Source organism: Rhinatrema bivittatum, chromosome 7 (assembly GCF_901001135.1).
Source record: "Rhinatrema bivittatum chromosome 7, aRhiBiv1.1, whole genome shotgun sequence".
NCBI classification, from domain to species: domain Eukaryota; kingdom Metazoa; phylum Chordata; class Amphibia; order Gymnophiona; family Rhinatrematidae; genus Rhinatrema; species Rhinatrema bivittatum.
Window position 1 is genome coordinate 225,206,656 of NC_042621.1, and position 24,711 is coordinate 225,231,366.

A 24,711-nucleotide genomic window follows, 5' to 3' on the forward strand; every position below is an offset into this window, starting at 1 on the left:
TCCCCAGCCTAGAAAAAATGTCTCTACTGGTTCATGACGTAGATAGCTGACCTCTCCCAACACTTGCTCTGTCCCATAAATATAAGAGAGTGTCATTTCTCAAACCCTGCACCCAACCTTTTAGCCCTGACCCTTTGCAAAAAATAAAAATCCCCCGCCAGGGCAAAGGAGAGCTACAAGTCAGCCAGCCCTATTTTCCAAGATGGAGCTAGCGAGGCAGGAGTGAGAGAAGATAGTTTCTGCCCACTGCACATACCCTCACAGATGGGGTAAAATGGCATTTCCATTTTTGCTGCACTAACATTTTTTACCACAAGGTAGATACTGTTTATTGCATGGAAATGTGTTAATATAGTTTAGTGAAAAAAATCAATGGCACTTAAATTTTATTGGTTATGCTTACCTGCGATGAAGGGACTCTGAGAACTTGAGGCTTGCATAAATAAATTCTTTGACCTGCATGTAAATCTGAGGCACTGACTGAGACATCGGCAGTTTCTTTGGAAAGGTTTGCTATTGTAACACAGAAAGTAACACTCAATCAGATTTCAGACATACACTTCAACATATTTTAAGCAGAATAACTTACAAATAAAGACTATTAAATTTAACAGGTAAAATAAACCCCTAATAAAATACAAATATTTGCTGGTCTCTTTTTCAATGATTGCTTCTTAAAAACATCAAAGTTGATTATAAGCCTCTCTTGCTTAAATGAACATAAATAACCCAAACAATATATACATTATTTTGAGTCCAACTTATTTATTTTAAACTTTATGTGGTAAACCTGATTTAAAATAATACTGTGAGCAAGCTAAACATTCTTCATTCTAGTTGGTTCTATTATAAATCAATAATAAATAATTTTTTGTTGAACGAATCCTGCTGTCACTATGGCCTTCTTGATATCTTTGACTCAGAATTTATTAACACAGCGATAATTTAATCTGTCTTTCTATTTATAATGCATATAAAAGTTGAGCACCCTTACTGGTGGATTTTAAAAAGTTCTACAGCTGCTATAATGTGTCTCGGGCCGACATCCGCCGCACAGATTTTATGAAGTGCCCGTGTTCGCACATATCTTCCAGTATGTGCACAAATTAAAAAGTTCAAAAAAGGGGCAGGGTCTGGGTGGGATGTGGGGATGTCAGGGGAAGACCAAGAGATGTGTGTGTAAATACTTATGTGCACAAGCACGCGCCAGGGGTTCCCACTGCATAACTTTACTTCTGCTACTGTTGGCATGTAGGTCAAACAACAGAAAAATCAGGGCTTTTCAGCAGGGTTTTAAAGATTGGGTCTAATAAGGGGAGAAGTGAGCCTTTAAAATTTGGGGGGTTAGGAAGTCCTATCCCTACATTGGGTGACCTAAGAACGAACTGGGAAAAGGGTAACCTCGGCGCACACCCCTTATAAAATCCCCCCAATTTACATGGTTAATACAGCATTAGTGCGCACATGACCATGTTTATACAAAATTGAGTGAGCATGTATGCACGTACAGCTGATTTTACACATGACCCGCCCCCCCCCCCCCACGTCACGATGACCAGCCAGCGGCGACCCGATTAACGGCGCTATTACACCAGGCGTCGCACGCCGGGCGTCGCACGACGAAGGGGCGCGACAAAGGGGTTTTCCCCTTTGTGCTCCCCTTCGTGCTAACTTTTGTGCTCCTTATATCATAACTGTATGTATATGTTTTGGTTAACAATTTAATCTTTATTATTATATTTTTTGCATTGTTAAAAAAAAACAAAACATTTCGTTACAGATGTTTAAATGTATTACACTAAGGAATTTCACTTCCTGCTTATTCAGTTTTATTGTAAACCGGTTTGATATGCATTTTATGCAGGAAAATCGGTATAGAAAAACTAGAAATAAATAAATAAATAAATATGCATGTATGTTATAAAATGGCTATGTCCACTGGTGAGCCGTCATACATGTGCGCATGTATGTGGCTCATAGAGAGCAATTTTTCAAAAATTTTATGTGGATAAACATGTTACATCTGTAAAATGAGCTTTTGAATACTGCACACTTACAATGTGGGTAAACGTAAGCATGCTGTGACCTCAAGGAAAGCTAAGTGACTCGCCTGTTCTTCATAGCCAACAGGGTAATCTACAACTCTTAAGGAGAGATGTGAGAGACTGTGTGGCTGCTTATTCTGCCGTCTATGAAGAACATCTGTTATAGACTAGCAACTTAGTTTTCTCCATGGACAAGCAGGAGAAAGTCAACCACAAGTCACAAGCTGAGGACTGCATATGCTTATTTTGTTGTTTAAGAATTCTAGTATTTGAATACAACCTGTGTTATTGAATGGGCTGATAAGGTAAGAGTTGAAAGATTTATTTTTTAAAAATTGCCTGGTGAAAACTGCTTTCTTGATATGATGCATTTTCTAGACAATAATGAGCAGCAAAAGAATGGATAGAAGACCAAGTAGCAGCTTTGCAGATATTTTCTATGGAAGCAGGCCGACAACATGCCAAGGAAGCTGCTTTAACCTTCACCTGATAGGTTTTTACTTTGAAGATGCAGTCCTGATTGACTGTAGCAATAAGTGATGCAATCAGATATCCAAATATAAAAAGCACTCTTTGTAACTGAAATTCCTTACTAAACTGAGCTAAAAAAAAAAAAAAACAGAAAAGTTGTGAGGACTTTTTATGGGATTCTGTTCTGTCTAAAGCTCTTCTGCAAACAATGTATGAAGAACCTGCTCAACCTTATAGGCATGTGGTCTTGGAAAGAATGTGGCAATACAATGGACTTTTTTAAATTAATATTTTTATTGATTATCAAAAAATTACAAGGAAATATTAAGTTTAAAGAAAAAGAAAACAAACAGAAATCAAGGAACAATTATATAGAAACACATTTTAACAATTAAAATGAGAATTATAGAGATATGTCCTACTCTAAATCCACAAATAAAAGGAAGGGAGAGGAGGAAGGAAACCTAGAAAGTAAAAAAAAGAAAAGTAATATAACAATTGTCAACTTTTGTCAGTGATCTTAAGTGCATTGTTAATCACCATCAATCTCAATTGTCCCACAAAGGCCTGTAACTAGCAAAGAATTCCCTGTACCACCCAGAATAAGGTACACATCTGTGCTGATGCACAGATGAAAAAAGACCGAGGAGGCTCATACAGGAATTCTCAAAAAAGCTCTATGAGCCTAGAGAGAAGTGTCTGTTTGGCACCGTCAGATGACATCACCCATGTACCATTTATTTATTTATTTATTTATTTAGAAACTTTTATATACCGGCATTAGTGGGTACATCATACCGGTTCACATAATAACTTAAAGCTTGGAAAATACATTTCAACAAGGAGAATGTAACTGGGCTGGGGGCTAATTCATGGCTAATTCAGCCCTGCTCGTCGATGGAGAATAAAATGAGAAGCCTGGGAGTGAGTGCCAAGGTCATGGAATGATTTAAAAATTGGTTGACTGACAGACAATAGCGAGTAATGGTAAATGGAATCTACTCTGAAGAGAAAAGAGTGATAGGTAGAGTTCCTCAAGGATCCGTTCTGGGAACCAATATTGCAAAGGGTTTAGAATGAAAAGTTTGTTTTTTCGCATATGACATTAAGATCTGAAATACAGTGGACACACCTGAAGGAGTAGAGTGAATGAGAAGCGATTTAAGAAAGTTTGAAGAGGGGTTAAAGGTTTGGCAGCTGGGATTCAATGCCATGAAGTGCAGAGTTATGCATAAGAACAGTAACTTTCAAACAGGCGCAAGAGTGTATATATACACGTGTGTCGGCACACACCCTGATATACGGTAATTTAATAACATACGCACACGTTATAAAATAGCCTAGGTATGCGTATATGTGCGCCTAGTTTTAAGCTTGTGCGCAATCCAGCAGCATTAGTTGGCTTATGGACGAACAAGTGAGGGTATTTTATAAAAGACTAGCATCCAGCCAATGACCAGTTTCACCAAGTCATCCACCAGTTAGCACAGTGTTCAGCTAGGCCCTCCAACTCCCCAGGTTCATTAGCTTGCACTTACCCCAGACCCCTCAAACTCTTCCTAGATACCTGTTAATTTTATTTTTCAGACTTACACTTCATCCATAGCAGAAATAAAAGTATGTGGCCCTGGACCTGGATGCATGTAGTTGCTTGGGTGCACATATCTTGGCATGCTCTGAATACCATGCCCGGCCCCTTTATGGCCAATGCAAGATAATCATGCATTGGCACTTATGCACATATCTGGCCACCTTATAAAATCGGGGGGACATGTGCGAGTGCTAGACGTGTGCCCATTTACTGATGTTAACATGTGTCCAGCTTTTAAAATTCACCTTTTAGAGTACAGTAATTCAAAGAAAATCTATGTGCTTGAGGGCAAAAGACTGATGTGCATGGATCAGGAAACAGACTTTAGAGTGATAGTGGTTGATGATCTGAAAGTAGTGAAGCAATGTGATGAGGTGATGGTGACTAAGGCCAGGAGGATGCTAGGTTGAGTCATAACCAGCAAGAAAAAGAAGGTGATAATACACATGTACAGGTCTCTGGTGAGTCCTCTCATAGATGTGTTCAGTTCTGGAGATTGTTTTTAAAAAAGGATAGAGATAAAATAGAAGTGGTCCAGATAAAGGCAAACAAAATGGTGTGGGGTTTGCACCACTAGACCTACAAGTTTCTGGAGGACCTAAATGTAATACACCCTGGAGGAGAGGAGGGGCAGGGGAAGATATGATACAGACTTTCAAATACCTGAAAGTTATTAATGCACAGAAATCAAAACTTTTCCAATGGAAAGGAAGTTGCAGAACTAGGGATCATGTTATGAAACACCAAGGGAGACAACTCAGGACCGACAGAAAATATTTCTTCTCAGAAAGGGTGTTGGATGCATGGGATGCCCTGCCAAAAGAGTAGAAGACAAGAACAGTAATGGAATTAAAAAGAGCATGAGATGAACACCTTGGATCCCTAGAGGCTAGAAGATGGAAAAGACGAAATGGTGTAACTTATGTTATCTTTAGGTGTAACATTTCTGCATGGGGTTAACCTGCACGAAGTGGCAATTAGTCTCTTAAGTAACATACTGGGCAGACTGGATGAACCAATTTTGTTTTTATCTGCCATCATTTATTATGCTATGAAAAGAACATAACATAACAAGTCAAAAATAAGAGACAAATAAGCTGCATCATACTTCAAGATAAAAAGCATTGGAGGTCAGTCAGACAGGAGTGCCTGTCAAAAGTTAGGTGGGTAGGGGGATGGCATGAAGATTGAGGAATGGTGGATAAATGCAAAATTTCAGTTTTGCAGAATTGAGTGTTAGATGATTACAGGCCAGCCAAATGTAGCCACGCGTATCTTTTAAAATCCGGGGTCGGCGCGCGCAAGGCTGCGCAAAATTGGCAGCCTGCACGCGCCGAGCCACGCAGCCTGCCTCTGTTCCCTCCAAGGCCGCTCCGAAATCGGAGCGGCCTCGGAGGGAACTTTCCTTCCACCCCCCCCCCCCCCCGCACCTTCCCCTCCCCTACCTAACCCACCCCCCCAGCCCTATCTAAAAAGACCCCTACCTTTGTTGCAAAAGTTACGCCTGCCTGAGGCAGGCGTAACTTGCGTGCACCGGGCCGGCTGCTAGTGCGCCATGTTCCGGTCCGGGGGCTGGTCCGGAGGCCGCGGCCATGCCCCCAGAACGCCCCCGGGCCAGCACCACGCCCCCCGGAACGCCCCCGAACGTATCTTACACGCGTACTCCTTTGAAAATCTGCCCCATAGTGTATGAGACCAAGAAATACTGTAGGGAATGAAAAATAGAATGTCGTCGGCATAGACTTTGAAATCTATGCCCAACCCAGCTAAGAGATGACAGAGGGGAAGTAGGTAAATATTAAATAGAAAGCAATGAGCCTTGTGGAACGCCTGTGGGAATAGTGTATCAATGAGAGCTGTATGAGCTGATATTTATTTGCTGAGGATGGTTAGATAAAAATGAGTTGAACCATTTAAGTACTGTGTCAGTTAAGCCGATCGCTTGAAGGCCTAACAGGATATTGTGATCTAAGGTGTCAGATGCAGCAGAGATGTCCAACAGTACCAGGATATAGTCAGTGTTTGAGTCAAAACCATGTATGATGGTATCAAATGAGGAGAGTAAAAGGTTCTGTACTGTGGCCCTTCCTGAAACCAGCAGAGCGGAACACATCACTCCTATACTTAAGAGTCTTCACTGGCTCCCCATTAAGTTCAGAATTATATACAAAGTGCTAACTATAATACACAAAACCATCCACTCACAAACCACACTCGAATTAACCTGCCCTCTCCGATCTCAATCTACCTCCAGACCAACTAGAACAATGTATTTAGGCACCCTTTATATACCCCCTGCTAAGTCCTCAATGAAGAAACGTGCCTTCTCGATTGCAGGTCCCTATCACTGGAACAATCTGCCTTCGGACTTGCGCCTAGAACCATGCCTGCGGACATTCAAGAAGAATCTGAAAACCTGGCTCTTCACCAAAGCCTTCACTTAAATTCCCATGCTAATTATAAAGTACCAGACTACCTATAATACACCATAAACATTAATGTTTCACTTGTATATTACATCATGTTCAATGCATACCCATTCATTAATTGCTCTCTGTAAAAATTCCAATGCCTAATTCATAATATTTCCATTTTTAATGTATACCTTTGTTTAATTAACTGTGCACTGTTGATTGTTTACTGTTCTATGTAAACCATGTATATGGTAATTCTAATGCTGGTTATCTGTAAACCGAAGCGATATGTATGAGTACATGATCTTCGGTATATAAAAGTCTTTAAATAAATAAACAAATAAATAAATAAATGTTGATTTGGGTAGAAAATGACATTTTCATTGATATAGTTGGTCAACTGGTGTAATACCACTGATTCAATAATCTTTGCTAGTGAAGTCAGTGATGCGTTAGGCCATAAATTGCTGAAATCTGTTAGGTCTTTGCTCTTCTTCTTGGGGATGGGTAAAATGGAAGTTTGTTTCAGTATATCAGGGAAAATACCAGAGTTAAGTGAAAGACTAACCAGCTGAGCTAAAGGGAGAGAGAGGTGTTCATGTGCAGCCTTTAAAAGATGACCTGGGTATGGATTAAAAGGACTGGATGAAATTTTCATCTTGGACAGTAGGCAAGCGATAGATATAGGATCAATGTCATCAAATGAAGACCAAGTAACTTGATGCCAGAGGTAAATTTGGGTTTGGAATAGACAGGTGAGAAAATTCAGCTGAAAGTTTTGTGACTTCATCTTTGAAGTTTGTGTGATATATTTACAAAGAGGATTGTCAATATAATCGAAGGTGTCAGATTTCTGAGTGGTTAGGGATTTCACAATATTGAAAAGGGTAGTGGGGTTTCTATTAGGAACTTGGATTTTATTCACATAGTAAGATATTTTTGCATTAATGATTTGTTTCCTATATTTACCTAGACAGGTAAAAAAAGTGTTTTTGCACTCAGGTGTTGGAAGTTTGCGCCAATGTCGTTCTTGGCATCTGAGCTCAGATTTTAACTTTTTAAAATGTAGAGTGAACCAGGGAGGACTAGGGTTTGGGTTGATATGACAAAGTTTTGGGGGGGCAATAATGTCTAAAGTGTGAGTAACTGAAGAGCTCCAGGCAGAAGCCAAACAGTTAATGGTGAAGATAGGCAAGTTTGGGAGAAGGCTTTCGAGAAAAAGCTCTGGGCTAACTTTTTTCAACTAAATAAAGTTTTGCTTCTATGATTGGCATTTGGGTTTTTGCAAATAGTGTTGCCTGAGTTAGCAATTAAATAGTGATCTGACCATGGTACAGATTCAAGTGTAAGTTTTACGGAGTATAAGTGTATAAATTGGGGGTTACAGAAGACAAGATCCAGAGAATGACCATATTTGTGTGTGGGTTTATCAATTAACTGCTCCTAGCCCAAACAGGCCATTACCTTGAAGAAAGAGGAGACAGTGGGAAGAGGAGGATTGGAATTTACAAAAAGAATGAAATCATCAACAAGGATAGTGTGTAATAGGTCCACAGGGAGGGTTGCCAAGGTTTCCAACAGTGGGGACAAATCGAAATTTAGTAAATGAGGGGGGCAATAGATAACATAGAAATTAGCAATAGAGGACGAAATTAGCATGATTTCATAAGGATTTTTTTAGATTAAGGGTTTCTTACACGGGTATATGGAAGCCTTCATAATGGCCAGCAATCCTCCAACTCGATAGTTTGGTCTGGATTCAGAGAAAAGGATGGACATAAATTATTGAGGGTAACAATGTCGTGATCATATAGCCAAGATTCAGTAATTAGAACACCATCAGGTTTGTACAGAGAAATTAAGTCACAAATAATTGGAACTTTTTTTCTAATAGATTTAACATTAAATATCAGCAATAAAATGGTTGTGAGCATTAAGGCAGCAGATTTAACAGATGATATAAATGAGATTAATGAGTTTCTAGAGACAGAGTTTGGTTTGTATAGGAGGCAGCCAAGATCACCATATTTACTATAACCAGTCACAGTCTGAATCTCCATCATGGGTTCAGATCAAAAATACTAGCATGAAGGAAGGGAACAAGTGAAAGAATGAGTTAGGTAAAGGTGATCCGGCAAAGGTTACTTAACTGAGAAGTAGTTACAGAGGTCCCAGAAATAGTGAAGGGGATGCGCAAAGGGGTACACAAAGGGGCATGCCCCTTTGTCACGCTCCTTCAGCACGCACCACTTTGTCATGCTCCTTCGGCGTGTGATGCACTGGTGGCCCAGAGAGCCCTTTAAGCCATTGCCCTGGTGATGTCAGATGTGGGCGGGGCAGGAGAATCTACATGACACAGTGGTGCTGCACGGATGGCTATCACAGCACAGCAAAGTCCCAATAGGGTCGAATCAGGCTGATGGATGGGGGCTCCTGAGGTAGCTGGAGGGAACTGAAGGCAGCAGGAAGTCAGTGTCTCTCCGGCAGCCCACCAGGCCCTTTAAGCCATCACCCTGGTGATGTCAGAGTAAAGATGGTACCCAAACATTTCATCTTGAATTTCTTTCTTTAGCAACTTGTTGAAATTCCTGAGGTCCAAGATAGGTAAAAAAAACACCTGTCTTTTTGGGAATCAGGAAGTATATGGAATAGAACCCTTATTTTCCTTCTAGTAGTGAGACTGCTTCTATTGAGTTGGTCATCAGATGGGACAATAGTTCTTGTCAATGGAGTCTGAGCTGTTTGGTATCCAAAGAGTACCTCATTGGAGGATGGTTCAGAGTAGATTTGAAATGTAATCAGTATCCATGTTTTATGAACCTTAGAACCCTTACAGGTAGATTTTAAAAGAGTTGCTCGCGCAAAGACGGCCGCATACACACGTATGTAGGCCTTGCGTGCAAGCAAAGCGTATTTTAAGAAGCTGTGAAGTACGCATGTACATACCTATGCACGCATCAAGAATAAGGAGGCAGAAAAGGGATGGAGAATGGGCGTTTGAGGTGGGGCAAAGACATACGTGCGTAACCCCTGAATTTTGCAAGGCTAATTATAACAACATGCACCAAGTGACACAAGTATCTTTACTACTGGTTCTGATATGTCACAAGTCAAGAGAGAGAGCCTCTTTTAAAGGGCCAATCTGATACTGTAAGAGGGGCACTTTCAACTCAGGGTGGATTTAGGGGGCATGGTCTTACATTTGTCTGCCTAGGGCACAAGGGTCTGTAGACCCTTGTAACACTGCTCCAACAAAATCCACCCTGAGTTGAAAGTGCCCCTCTTACAGTGGGATATATATATAGATATAGTGTCAGATTGGCCCTATAAAAGAGGCTTGCTCTCTCTCTCTTTCCCCTCCAGCCAGTTACTTGTGAGTACGTGCATAAAGGCTCCAACACGTGTGTGGTATGGATAATTTAAATGGTACGCATGTACTTGCACACCCAATATAAAACTGAGTGTATTTTTGCTCGCATGCCCAATACGCACGTTTATGGGCAAATGCGCACACCTTTTAAAATTTACTTGTTAGTCTGTTGTTACTAAAGACCATGTTGATTTGAAATAATGCAGCTTCCCTACTTTTGGAAGGCTGCCTATATATAATAGATTTTTATTTATTTATAATAGTTTCAGTTGTAGAATCAGGAGGTTTATCCTTCTCAAAGAAATACAAGTCGGATGACAAAATTACATAAACTATAACAGAAAACAAGCTTGAGAATTATTCAATTGCCCAGAAATCTTCAATTAGACATCAAACAATAGGGGGAGAACAAAGGAAAAAACATAGTAGATTCAGAAGAAAAACCTAAAGAAATGGTGAAGACTGGATTAATAGTAATAGACCTCAAACATTGACTCTTTCCTTCATAACAGGGCTTGTACCAGAAAACTTCTTAGAGTCTAATAAATATCTAAGCTGGCCAGGGACAAAGGATACATATTTCACATTAGAATATTTAACTAGGGTATTGAAGAAAATACTAATTGGGAAAAATATTGATATTGTAGACAAACATTTTAATCAGCCTTGGACTGTATTTGTTGCAGGGCCTTAGGCTATAAGTGCTCTGATGTTGTTGCTTTTGAAAATAGCACCACCAGTAAAGATTCTGATACTTTCTCCTAGAATATTAGCATTATCTTCTGTAGGACTGTTGCTGATTTTTCTTGGAAGTAGAGGACTGTTCAGTCATAACCATTGAGAAGGTAAAGAAGGTGGTACAGTGCTCCTTAATGATATCCATTGTTTCTTTTACCTTTTCTCTAAAGAGATTGTCTTGCATTGACCCGAATTGTTTAGGCATGCTAGTCTTCTGACTCAAATACCTACTGTTGAGATTCTGGAAGAAGTGTTGTAGGCATAATAGGCCAACCTGAATGGTGTTTACTACATTCTTCAGCTTCCTGAATTAGTGGCAGGTAATAGCTCATATTACAGGCTAATACAATATAGTGCGCTCAGCCAAGTACACTGCTTAACATGTGCTTGGACGAACATCCAAAACCCCTTATGCAATAAGGGGATTAGCGCATTCAAAACAAGCATCCTATCCAGCGCATAGCTTATAGCACTCATCATGTGTAATTCATGTTGATGATACTATTAGCTACTACCCCTCCCATGCCACCCCCGCCACCCGATGCAAAAAAAAAAAAAGTGCGTCCAACATGCACATTTGCACTCACGAAAATTAATGCCTGCCCCGGAGCAGGCGTTAATTCTTGAGGAGCCCCTAAATTTAACAGAAAAGCAGAAAATACTGCTTTTCTGTTCCTTTTTTCGGTTCCTCTGACTTAATTTCATGGTGATATTAAGTTGAAGGAACAGAAAAAAGTAGTAAGGAAAAATTGTTTTAAAAAAGTCACCAGTGATCAGGTTAGGAGAATGGATGCTCAATTAATGAGCGGCCATTTCCTAACCCTGGCTGTGCACTGGCACTACCATCATTTGCTTTGAATCCTGAATGCACTTGAGTACACCAAAACTCATCTTCTCTGGGTTTTGCCTCCTCTTGTAGACTGAAGGGAATTTCTTTTTCCATTCTTTACACAAAATCTAGGTATGAAATGTCCTCAGGAGGAGATGTATTCCAGGGGTATTAATGTTGCAAGTCTGATGGCAGACCAGTGGATTCCTCCTCATTCAAATGAATGAAGAGGTGGTATAAGATAACTCTGAGCCTTCCTGAGAATCAGACAGAACAGTTGAAGGGTCTTCTGAAGTTGTCTTATCCTTTGAAAATAGTAGGCTTGAAATTAGACATGAGTATCAAGTCCTCTACACTGATAAGCCAGAATAGTGGATTGACTGTCCAACTTGGAGGCGGGAATAGGGACTGTCTTGGAGCCCCTTGCACAGATGATTGATCATTATTTGAAACCTCTGGTACAGTGTGTACCTTCATACGTTAAAGATTCCACTGATTTTATTAATCAGTTGACAGGTCTGCCGGATATACAATCGAATTGGATTTTACTTACTGCGGATATATCCTCGTTATACACCAGTATACCCCAAAGGGAAGCTTTACAAGTGATTGAAGGGGAGTTAGTGAAGCTTGATATACCGCAAAGGAAAATACATTTTTTGATGACTATCGCAGAAGTTGCTTTAACCCAGAATTGTTTTAGTTTTCAGGCGGATTATTTTTTACAGACTCAAGGTATCCCCATGGGGTCGCCGATGGCTCCCAGTGTAGCGGGGTTATATGTGGCAAATTTTGAGAGTAAATGGGTCTATAAATCTGATTCATTTCGACATATAGTATGTTGGAAACGCTATATCGATGATTTATTTTTCATCTGGAGTGGTAATGGGGTACAGTTAGAAATATTTTTGAATTTATTGAACTCTTGGGATCAACATTTAAAATTCACTGTGGTTAAACATAAACATTCTGTGACGTTTTTGGACATGCAGGTTTTTGTTCATGGTAAGAAGTTGGACACTACGGTGTACAGGAAAAGTACGGATAGAAATACACTTTTACATTACCGTAGTTTTCATCCGAAACAATTGAAGGATAACATCCCTATAAGTCAATTCTTGCGATATCGTCGTTTATGTACTTCCACTGCCGAGTTTAAAATTCAGGCATCTCAGTTACAGGATAGATTTATAGCTAGAGGATATTCTAAGTCTGTTATAAAAAAAGCCTACAAACGTGCATTATATTCGAACAGGGACAATTTGTTGATTTATAATCCAAAAGAGACTTTAAATCGGATGGTTTGTACCATTCCATTTTCCATGAAGAGTACTCAGATAAAAGATATAGTGTTAAGCCATTGGCACATCCTGTCAACTATTCCTTGTTTCATGGAGAATCCTGTATTCGCCATGAAAAAACGTCAAACTTTGCACGATAAACTTAAGGGGGGTAAGATATCAGGTGATTCAGATTTGATATATGGACAAGTGCCTTGTGGGTCGTGTTCGGTTTGTCCTTTGACGCTGCGGTGTCAAATGTTTTGTCATCCTCATTTGAAATTTCCCTATAAAATTCCAAGGCTGTTTGATTGCAATACTAGTGGAGTGGTATACGCTATCATTTGTCCGTGTAATTTAATCTACATAGGACAAACGACGCGCTCTATTCGTTGTCGTATTGTTGAGCATCGGAGCCGTATTAAGGCATCGCGGGAACATGCTCCTTTAGTAAGCCATTGGATTGAGAGAAGCCACACTGTGGAAGATATTCGTTTTTTTGTGATCAAGCAAGTAACCCTTCAACATGGGGGAGATTTATCCCTCATGTTAAGAAAGATTGAACAACAATTTATCTTTAGTTGGCAGACGGTGATCCCGTTAGGACTTAATGGTCCAATAGAATGGAATGCGTTTTATTAAGAGGTGGGTAGTTGAATAGTTCCAGCAAGGTCTATTGGGTTCTGATTAGGATAAAAGTGGACTGGGGTGGTTTGTTTTTTGCACATTATGTTGAGGCTGTGATCAGATAATTGGCAAGTGTGTCCAATCATCTGTGTTCGCTTCATATAAAGTTGTTTGAACAAGCATTACTTTCATTCATCAGTGAGTGACGACGTGGCACGTCACCTCCGGTCTGAACGTGAGTATTGGAAGGTTTCCTGTGCATTGTAGTAGTTGGTGGTGAATGGTAAGCGAGTTCTTTAGGTATAAGAAACAATTTGTGGGTTATATCGTTGCAGGATATGTTCTTTGAGAGCACGGGTTGGTGTGTCCTATAAGATCCTTGAAAAGGATTGAAGTTAGTATCAGTTTGTAACAATTAGCGGGAACACCGCGTGACATGCCGTGAAAAAAGGAAGTGTTTGGATTGATGGCCCCAGAGGTATCGAAAACATTGTGAGGGATGGCGTTTATAAGAACTTAATGAAGTGAAACATTTGGATGATTTATAACTCAAGGTAGGTGTGGTCGTGATATATATTTGACCTGAGTTTGTCAGGAGGTTCAGTATAGGCTAAGAGGAAAAAGAAGAAAAAATTGTGTTTTTATTGTTTTGATTGTAACGGGCATGGTTAAAGGATAGGGTTATAAAGGGAATCAGGAGATATTTTTTAAGTTCGGTGATGGTGAATTGGGTAGGGTTTTAATGGTTAAAGTTTGGAGTTAAAAATTGAAGAGATATTTTCATTGGTTATGGGTGAAAAAGGTTTTTTAGATTAAGTTGGAGGTCAATCCCTGTTATATTGATTTATTGCAGCGCGTCTGCATATGCAATATATGTGAATTACATTGGTCCCTGAGGAAGCCCCTCATGTGAGGAGTGAAACGAAGAGATCTTTTGATCTACTTTTGTCGGACATCAGGAATTATACATCTTAGTTTAGGAAACTTATGGCAATAGATAATATTTACATTGTTGATTGTTTGTAAAGAAAATACATATGTGCAATATATTCGTGGCAAGAGACTACATTTTGTATGTGATATCTCAATGAACATATTTTTTAATGTGTTGGTATGAATGTGTGAGTGTGCTAGCTTAGTTTTTATTGTCTACATAGGTTGTGGGTGAATTTAAATAAATTTTGTATGTTTACTATATATAAATTGGCTCTCTAAATTTGTGTAATTTTATGACAAGATTATAGAGAGTTGTATTCAATATACCCTTTGTGTAATTATATACCGTGTTGGTTACCAGATTAAGGGTTCAATGGATAATATGCATTCCTATACTGAACAAGCGGCCAGTACTATTCTTGCAGGGTTTCATCTTTTTGAGTCGGCACAACAGAATAATAAAAATGATGATACAGGCAATTGGGAGAATTATGCAAAAAATCGTAAAAAAGCTATACGGATGGAATTGCACGCCTCGACTTTGGCTGAATACTGTTATGTGAAGCGCATCCCGCGGGGGTTGAGGGTGAATAAATCTCCTTCTCTATTTGCTGATGATGAGATTTTTGTCCAGAAATGGAACTCGATACTCAATAAATGCTCGCACGATTTGATGATTTTAATCATCGAAACCACTAAGGTTAGTCTTGAAGAACTAACAAAAGATATTGATCTTGAATTGGAAAAAATTCAGAACGATCTGTCAACAGATACATTATCTAATCAGATGAGTGAGCTACAAAAACAATTAGATGAGTATCGTGAAGAAACAAGAAAAATAAAAATCAGCAAATTTTATCGAGACGAGAAGGATTATAATGGTGGTTATGTATACCACTGGATGCAAGTTAATAGAAAACAGAGATTCAGCCAAAGAAAGGGTGACTTTTCTTCATCCGAGGATTCCACAGATGAAGATATACAAAAAGAGAAAAATAAAGAGAAGCGACAGGTAAGGTTTGCAGAGGGGGAAAGTTCCAATGCTAGTCATGAGTCCCATCAACATACTGATTCTCATTTTTTAGAGCAGCGGGCCCGAGGAAACAGGGGAACACGGGGGTCCAGGTTTCAAAAAAACAGACCGTACAGTGCCAACTACAATCTGCGTCGATAGACCAGGGCACAGGTGTTATGAGTGATACCTCTGTGTTTAATTTGTCTGATAAAGTTTTGACTAAACCTATGTTAGAGGTGTTAAATAAAGGTTTCTCATTTAGTCCTGCCTGTCGATATGATTCGTTTGTGACCCGGGTTGAACTCCAAAAATTTTTTAGACGCCTTCACATTAAGGAGTTTTTTAAGGATGAGGTAAGATTAAGCAATAGAGATGGGCTTTACAAACCTTCAAAATGGATTCCACCTATTCCCCCTAGCCACTTGCTTCAAACTTTTCAAAGTTTGGTACTTCGAGATTTAGATCAAATGGAAGGCCAGAGAGATTTTATCAAATACAATCTCTCGAAGGAACAGTGGCAAGCTATGAAAATTTTGCGGGAAGATAGTTCTATACGGATAATGGCTGCGGATAAGGGGGGTGCTGTCGTAGTCATGAATCAGAGGGATTATGAAAATGAAGTGCATCGTCAATTATCTGATAGACAGGCATATAGAAAATTGGATGAAAATCCTACGCCTGTGTTGCATCAGCAAGTTATGGAGATTTTAGAAAAGGCGAATAAGAAAAAATTATCACCAATAAAGAATATCGCTTTTTGCAGGTATCATTTCCTACCACGGCCCATCTGTACATTTTACCAAAGATCCATAAAACATTGATAAACCCGCCCGGGCGACCGATTGTGGCGGGAATAGGGACTGTCTTGGAGCCCCTTGCACAGATGATTGATCATTATTTGAAACCTCTGGTACAGTGTGTACCTTCATACGTTAAAGATTCCACTGATTTTATTAATCAGTTGACAGGTCTGCCGGATATACAATCGAATTGGATTTTACTTACTGCGGATATATCCTCGTTATACACCAGTATACCCCAAAGGGAAGCTTTACAAGTGATTGAAGGGGAGTTAGTGAAGCTTGATATCCCGCAAAGGAAAATACATTTTTTGATGACTATCGCAGAAGTTGCTTTAACCCAGAATTGTTTTAGTTTTCAGGCGGATTATTTTTTACAGACTCAAGGTATCCCCATGGGGTCGCCGATGGCTCCCAGTGTAGCGGGGTTATATGTGGCAAATTTTGAGAGTAAATGGGTCTATAAATCTGATTCATTTCGACATATAGTATGTTGGAAACGCTATATCGATGATTTATTTTTCATCTGGAGTGGTAATGGGGTACAGTTAGAAATATTTTTGAATTTATTGAACTCTTGGGATCAACATTTAAAATTCACTGTGGTTAAACATAAACATTCTGTGACGTTTTTGGACATGCAGGTTTTTGTTCATGGAAAGAAGTTGGACACTACGGTGTACAGGAAAAGTACGGATAGAAATACACTTTTACATTACCGTAGTTTTCATCCGAAACAATTGAAGGATAACATCCCTATAAGTCAATTCTTGCGATATCGCCGTTTATGTACTTCCACTGCCGAGTTTAAAATTCAGGCATCTCAGTTACAGGATAGATTTATAGCTAGAGGGTATTCTAAGTCTGTTATAAAAAAAGCCTACAAACGTGCATTATATTCGAACAGGGACAATTTGTTGATTTATAATCCAAAAGAGACTTTAAACCGGATGGTTTGTACCATTCCATTTTCCATGAAGAGTACTCAGATAAAAGATATAGTGTTAAGCCATTGGCACATCCTGTCAACTATTCCTTGTTTCATGGAGAATCCTGTATTCGCCATGAAAAAACGTCAAACTTTGCACGATAAACTTAAGGGGGGTAAGATATCAGGTGATTCAGGTTTGATATATGGACAAGTGCCTTGTGGGTCGTGTTCGGTTTGTCCTTTGACGCTGCGGTGTCAAATGTTTTGTCATCCTCATTTGAAATTTCCCTATAAAATTCCAAGGCTGTTTGATTGCAATACTAGTGGAGTGGTATACGCTATCATTTGTCCGTGTAATTTAATCTACATAGGACAAACGACGCGCTCTATTCGTTGTCGTATTGTTGAGCATCGGAGCCGTATTAAGGCATCGCGGGAACATGCTCCTTTAGTAAGCCATTGGATTGAGAGAAGCCACACTGTGGAAGATATTCATTTTTTTGTGATCAAGCAAGTAACCCTTCAACATGGGGGAGATTTATCCCTCATGTTAAGAAAGATTGAACAACAATTTATCTTTAGTTGGCAGACTGTGATCCCGTTAGGACTTAATGGTCCAATAGAATGGAATGCGTTTTATTAAGAGGTGGGTAGTTGAATAGTTCCAGCAAGGTCTATTGGGTTCTGATTAGGATAAAAGTGGACTGGGGTGGTTTGTTTTTTGCACATTATGTTGAGGCTGTGATCAGATAATTGGCAAGTGCGTCCAATTATCTGTGTTCGCTTCATATAAAGTTGTTTGAACAAGCATTACTTTCATTCATCAGTGAGTGACGACGTGGCACGTCACCTCCGGTCTGAACGTGAGTATTGGAAGGTTTCCTGTGCATTGTAGTAGTTGGTGGTGAATGGTAAGCAAGTTCTTTAGGTATAAGAAACAATTTGTGGGTTATATCGTTGCAGGATATGTTCTTTGAGAGCACGGGTTGGTGTGTCCTATAAGATCCTTGAAAAGGATTGAAGTTAGTATCAGTTTGTAACAATTAGCGGGAACACCGCGTGACATGCCGTGAAAAAAGGAAGTGTTTGGATTGATGGCCCCAGAGGTATCGAAAACATTGTGAGGGATGGCGTTTATAAGAACTTAATGAAGTGAAACATTTGGATGATTTATAACTCAAGGTAGGTGTGGTCGTGATATATATTTGACCTGAGTTTGTCAGGTGGTTCAGTATAGGCCAAGAGGAAAAAGAAGAAAAAATTGTGTTTTCATTGTTTTGATTGTAACGGGCATTGTTAAAGGATAGGGTTATAAAGGGAATTAGGAGATAATTTTTAAGTTCGGTGATGGTGAATTGGGCAGGGTTTTAATGGTTAAAGTTTGGAGTTAAAAAATTGAAGAGATATTTTCATTGGTTATGGGTGAAAAAGGTTTTTTGGATTAAGTTGGAGGTTAATCCCTGTTATATTGATTTATTGCAGCGCGTCTGCATATGCAATATATGTGAATTACATTGGTCCCTGAGGAAGCCCCTCATGTGAGGAGTGAAACGAAGAGATCTTGTGATCTACTTTTGTCGGACATCAGGAATTATACATCTTAGTTTAAGAAACTTATGGCAATAGATAAGATTTACATTGTTGATTGTTTGTAAAGAAAATACATATGTGCAATATATTCGTGGCAAGAGACTACATTTTGTATGTGATATCTCAATGAACATATTTTTTAATGTGTTGGTATGAATGTGTGAGTGTGCTAGCTTAGTTTTTATTGTCTACATAGGTTGTGGGTGAATTTAAATAAATTTTGTATGTTTACTATATATAATTTGGCTCTCTAAATTTGTGTAATTTTATGACAAGATTATAGAGAGTTGTATTCAATATACCCTTTGTGTAATTATATACCGTGTTGGGTCTAAAATAGGAGACATCTCTTCAAATGGAGGAGGCATGGACAAGTGTGGCATATTTGAAAAATACTTTTTCACGAATTCCAGCCACATATTTTCAACAAGGATGCTGCTCCTTTTTTGGAGGAGGTATCACTGAAGAACCATCATCAGATTCCAGGATAAGTATTTGAATAGTTAATGGAATCTTTTATTTTATAGACAAAAACTTTTCAAATTTTTCCAAGTCAACTTTTGTATACTGAAAATTTTGTCTCAGTGCCAAGACTATTTCAGCATTAGCCTTTGCTAATCAAATTACCAATAGAATGTCTGCGGCAAAGAAAGACTCAGCTGACAGCACAGTTCTCTATGATGATCATTTTTCTGAATCTTGTACTGCAGCAGACTTCTTTTGTTTCTCTGTGTCAATGCCATGTGGCAGAATGGGGCCAGTTTCTTTTGGCAATGAATAATGTGATTTACTTCCCCAATGTACTGGAGGGGAAATGGTATATGCGTTTATTTAGGCGTGGTCCCTCTTCTTTCCCATTGATGTCTGAGAAAACTTCAGGAAATCCTGAAGTGTATGGGTCCTGTACCTTCTGGCCTGTGGGACATATGAGCATTGGCAGTGCAATCTGACACATCATGAGCAGGGCCTAAACACCTTACATACTCCTTCATGTTGATCTATTAGGGACTTCTTCCCCCACCCCCATACAGGACACCTCTTGAAACCTGGCATTGAAAATTCTGAACTACATTGATAAACTCACCTAATTTATTTTTTGAGACTCATAAAATAAATGGAAAAATGAAAGAAATTTAACTTAGGAGAAAAATAAAGGGAACATGCAAAAAAAATTTAACCAAATGGCTGAAAGCAGAGAACAAAATATGTCCATTCACACAAGTAGATGAAAAAGTCAGATTCACATGGCAGGCAGCTGTGTGAGCTAGGGTCACACATGCAAAGTAAACCCTTCTTTGTTTCTGAGCTCTGAGAGTGTTTTCCATCTCAGTGTTGAAAGACATCATCCCACTTGTGTGGCTGGCTTTATCATGCATGTCTATGGCGAAAAGGGACATTCCCCTGGACAAGAGAATGAAAGCATGTGCAAGGATTTGATTTTCAAATCTCCATGTGTACTTTTCCCCATAAAGCTGCTCTGCACAAATACCAGATGCAAAGTAAGTGAGTATTTTTGTATCTGCAAAGCTTGCAGGTCAGATTTTTAAAGGGAAATACTGAGAGAAGTTTCTCTTCAAAACTCAGCTTATATGTCTGTGAGTACAAAAGTACCCATAGACTAGCAAACTACCTAACAAAAATCGCACCCATATGGGTAGATTTTAAAAGGGCCACGAGTACGCCCATAATGCGTGTATCTCACTGAGCACAAAGATATGTAATATTTTATAAAGTATACGTGTAGGTTATAAAATACTCTTCATGTGCGTATGTCTGCAGCTCTGCACACATATCTTATATGCGCTTGGAGAAAGAGAGAGAGAGAGAACCTCTTTATAAGGATCAGTCTGATACTCTATTCGGGGTAAGTTTTCGGGAGGTAGGTTGGGGTTAGGGGGTGGTGTTAAGGACACATTCAGAGGTATCCATTGGAAAATTGACATCATTAAAGAATTTTATACCTTATAAGTGATGAAAAGGAGTTGATTTGTACAATGCAGCTAGCAGAGACATCAATGTATGCGCACCCTTCCCAGCTATTTAAAATTTGCTTAGCTCCCGCGTGGCCCACTTACACATGTATGTGGCTGTTTCTGCACATGCAAGGCTTTTAAAATATACCACATAGTGCACAAACTTTCAGAATGCCTCTTGAAATCACAATGGGGGCAATTTTCAAAAGGAGTTATGTGCATAAATATAATTACTATTGTAGCAATTTACTCTACTAAAGTACGCTTACTTGGGTAAATCTTAAGGAGAAAGCAGAGTTGCTTACCTGTAACAGGTGTTCTCCTAGGACAGCAGGATGTTAGTCCTCACACATGGGTGACATCATCTGATGGAGCCCAGCACGGAAAACTTATGTCAAAGTTTCTAGAACTTTGACTGGGTGCACTGAGCATGCCCAGCATGCTCTATAGCACGCATCCACACGGGGTCCCTCTTCAGTCTCATAACAAAGAATTATGATAAAATAATAAACAATAGGAGAAACCCAACTCCGCGGGGTGGCGGGCAGGTTTCGTGAGGACTAACATTCTGCTGTCCTAGAAGAATACCTGTTTCAAGTAAGCAACTCTGATTTCTCCTAGGACAAGTAGGATGGTAGTCCTCACACATGGGTGAATCCCTAGCTACAGGCCGCTCCCCAAAAGGGAACCAACAACTACCAACCAGGTATCAACGGGCACAAAAACCACAGTGCTGTTGATAACAGAGGGGGAGACAGCCTAAACCCAAACAATGGGCCCTAGGCAGGGAAAGTTAGGTTCTACACCTCAAAGAGATTCCTGAGGACAGACTGGCTGAACCTACTGTCATGTCGGCCATCCCAATCCAGTCAGTAGTGTGATGAAAATGTGTGGAGGGAACTCCACGTCACAGCCTTGTAAATCTCCTCCATGGGAACTTCTTGCAAGAGGCCACCTATATTGCCATGGCTCTGACAGAATGAGCCTTGACATGACTCCCCAAGATGCAGTCTCGCCTAGGCATAATAGAAGGAGATGCAATCTGCTAGCCAACTGGATAGTGTCTGTTTGGAAACGGCAACTCCCAATCTATTTCTGTCAAAAGAAATAAAAAGTTGGGTGGATGGTTTATGGGCTTCTGTCTGCTCCAGGTAGAAGGCTAAGGCTCTCTTGCAATCCAAAGTATACAGTGCTTGTTCACCTTGGTGCAAATAGGGCCTGGGAAAGAATGTTGGCAGGACGATTGACTAGTTAAGATGGAAATCCGTCACCATCTTAGGCAGGAACTTCGGGTGCGTGCGCAAGACCACCCTATCATGATAAAACTTGGTATAAGATGGAGAAGTCACTAAGGCCTGGAGCTCACTGACCCTAACAGCTAAGCAGCGGCTCAAAAGGAGCTCTTAGCTGAGCTAGCACCATGTTGAGGTCCCAAGACATAGAGGGAGGCCTCAGGGGAAGCTTCAACTGAAGTAGGCCTCGCATGAAGTGTACAACTATGGGCAGTACAGAGATGGGTGTACCATCTACACCCTGGTGGTTTGCTCCAATTGCACTTAGATAAACTCAAACAGAGTTGGTTTTAAGGCCAGTCTCTGATAGGTGCAGAAGGTGATCATGCAGTTTTTTTGTGGGGCAGGAGAAAGGATCCAGGGCCTTCTGCTCACACCACATGGAAAACCTCCTCCACTTCAGTCCATAGGACTTTCTAGTAGAAGCTTTTGAGAAGCTATGAGAACCCAAGACACATTTTCAGAAAGATCCAACAGCTGCAGAATCAGCTTCTCAACATTCAGGCTGTGTGTGACAGGGCCTGCAGGTTGGGATGCCGCAGCCTGCTCTGATCCTGCATGATGAGATCTGGGGAGGTCCCCAGACTGATCAATTTCCAGAGGGACAACTCCTGGAGGACTGAAAACCAGACTTTTTTCGGTCAATGAGGGGCTATAAGGATCATTGTCCTTTGGTTCTCTCGAAACTTCAGGAGAGTCTTCGTTACTAGAGGAAGTGGAGGACAGGCATACAGAAGACCCTTGCCCCAATGGTGAGCAAAGGCAACCAAGGCTGGTTTACCATCTGACCTGTACAGGGGGCAGAACTGAGACACCTTCCTGTTGCAGGGGGATGTAAACAAGTCCATGTCTGGGTTCCCCCAGAGACGGAAGAGCCAATTTGCCAACCCCTGGTCCAGTGACCCCTTGTGGGACCTGAAGGCTCGACTCAATCTGTCTGCTATCACATTCTCCATTCCAGCCATATACATGGCCAAGAGCACCATCCCATGGGATAAAGCCCAGGACCAGATCTGGACCGCTGCCTGATACAGGAGGTATGACCCTATGCCTCCCTGCTTGTTGACATACCACATTTCTAGTTGGTTGTCTGTCTGGATCAGGACAATTTTATTGGAAGGCCGATCTCTGAAAGCCCATAGAGCGTACCTGATCGTTTAGAGCTCCAGGAAGTTGATTTGTCATTGTGCTTCCTGGGCGGACCACATACCCTGGGTGCAGAGCCCGTTTACATAAACACCCCACCCCAGGTGGACGCATCCATGGTAATGACAATTTGGGTAGGCAGAGTTTTGAAAGATATTCCCTGCTCCAAATTCGAAGGAACCCGCCACCAGAACAAAGAGTCCCAGAGAGACAGTCTAATGCGGATGTAAGCATGGAGGTCCTGAGTGACCTGGTACCACTGTGATCTCAAGGTCCATTGGGTTCTGCGCATGTGTAAATGTGCCAAGGGAGTAACATGGACGGTTGTGGCCATATGGCCCAACAGCCTCAACATATGCCGAGCTAATACCTGCTGGCTTTGTTGCATCACCTCCACTATGGATGCCAAAGTGATCGCCCTGGAGCGCAGCAGAAAGGCTTTTCCCTGAATAGTGTCTAGCAGGGCTCTAATGAAGTCCAATTAAGGTGACAGTCTGAGATGGGACTTTGGGTAGTTGATGACGAACCCTAGTGACTCCAACATCTGGATTGTCAAGTGCAAGGACCGATCTGCACCCAACTGACAGATGCTCTTGACCAGCCAATCGTCCAGATAGGGGAAAACATACACTCTCAGTCTGCAGAGATGTGCCCCCATCATGGCCAGGCACTTTGTAAAGACACATGGGGCCGATGCCAGCCCGAACAGCAACACTCTGTACTGGAAGTGCTGTTTTCCCACCACAAATCTGAGATACTTCCTGTGACTTGGGAAGATCTCAATGTGGGTGTACATGTCCTTTAAATCAAGGGAGCATAGCCAGTCCCCTTTTTGCAGGAGGGGAATGAGGGTGCCCAGGGAAACTTTTTTGAACTTTTCTCTTTTTAGAAACTTGTTCAAGGCCCTTGGGTCTAGGATGGAACGGAGTTCCCCTGTTTTCTTTGGAATCAGGAAGTACTGAGAGTAGAATCCCTGTTCCCTTTGCCTTGGTGGGACAGGTTTGACTGCTCTGGCCATTAAGAGAGCGGAGATCTCCCTTAACAGTACCTCCTGATTCACTAGTGGCCCCCAAAATGGGTACAACCAATAGATTTAATCAGTACCCTTGAAGGATGATGGACAGAACCCACTGGTCTGAGGTTATACTGGGCCACTGGTTCACAAAGAACCGTAGCCTGTCCCCAACCAGGGGGGGAGGGGGTGTGTCCAGCGAATTGAGTATGGGCAGCTGGCTTATGCTCCCTATGATCCAGTCAAAACTCTATCCCGGGATTTGGCTGGGGCACCAGCTGGGATTTGGGAGCTCGCTGCTGCCTGGGATGGCCACAGGAGCTCACCCTTTATGAACAGGTGCGAGGAACCGGAGGATCTTCCTTTGGCGGTAGAAAGACTCCTCTGACCCTGTATTACAGACTTCCTGGCTGAGGAGGATGGGTCAGAAGTGCTGGCGGAGAGATGCTGGAAGGTATCATGATGATCCTGCAACTGGGCCACCTCGCCCCTCATCTTATCTCCGAAGAGATTCTCTCCAGTACATGGCAGGTCAGCGAGTCTTTCCTGTACCTCCGGTCGGAGATCTGAGGAACACAGCCATGCCATTCTGCGGGCGCCAATTCCCGCTGCATAGACTCTCGCTGCCATTTTGAAAACATCATAGATGGA

At 40.9% G+C, this 24,711-nt stretch overlaps 1 protein-coding gene across 11 annotated transcripts in view; it reads right to left on the reverse strand.

Moving 5' to 3' along the window:
* The window catches only part of EXOC6 (exocyst complex component 6), a 734,347-nt gene that overhangs the window by 337,298 nt on the left and 372,338 nt on the right, over positions 1-24,711 (reverse strand). For all 11 annotated transcript variants that reach the window (XM_029609912.1, XM_029609910.1, XM_029609905.1 and 8 more), the window contains one exon: positions 404-513. In XM_029609912.1, the coding sequence (XP_029465772.1) occupies positions 404-513 (110 nt within the window). The remainder of the gene's footprint in view (positions 1-403; positions 514-24,711) is intronic.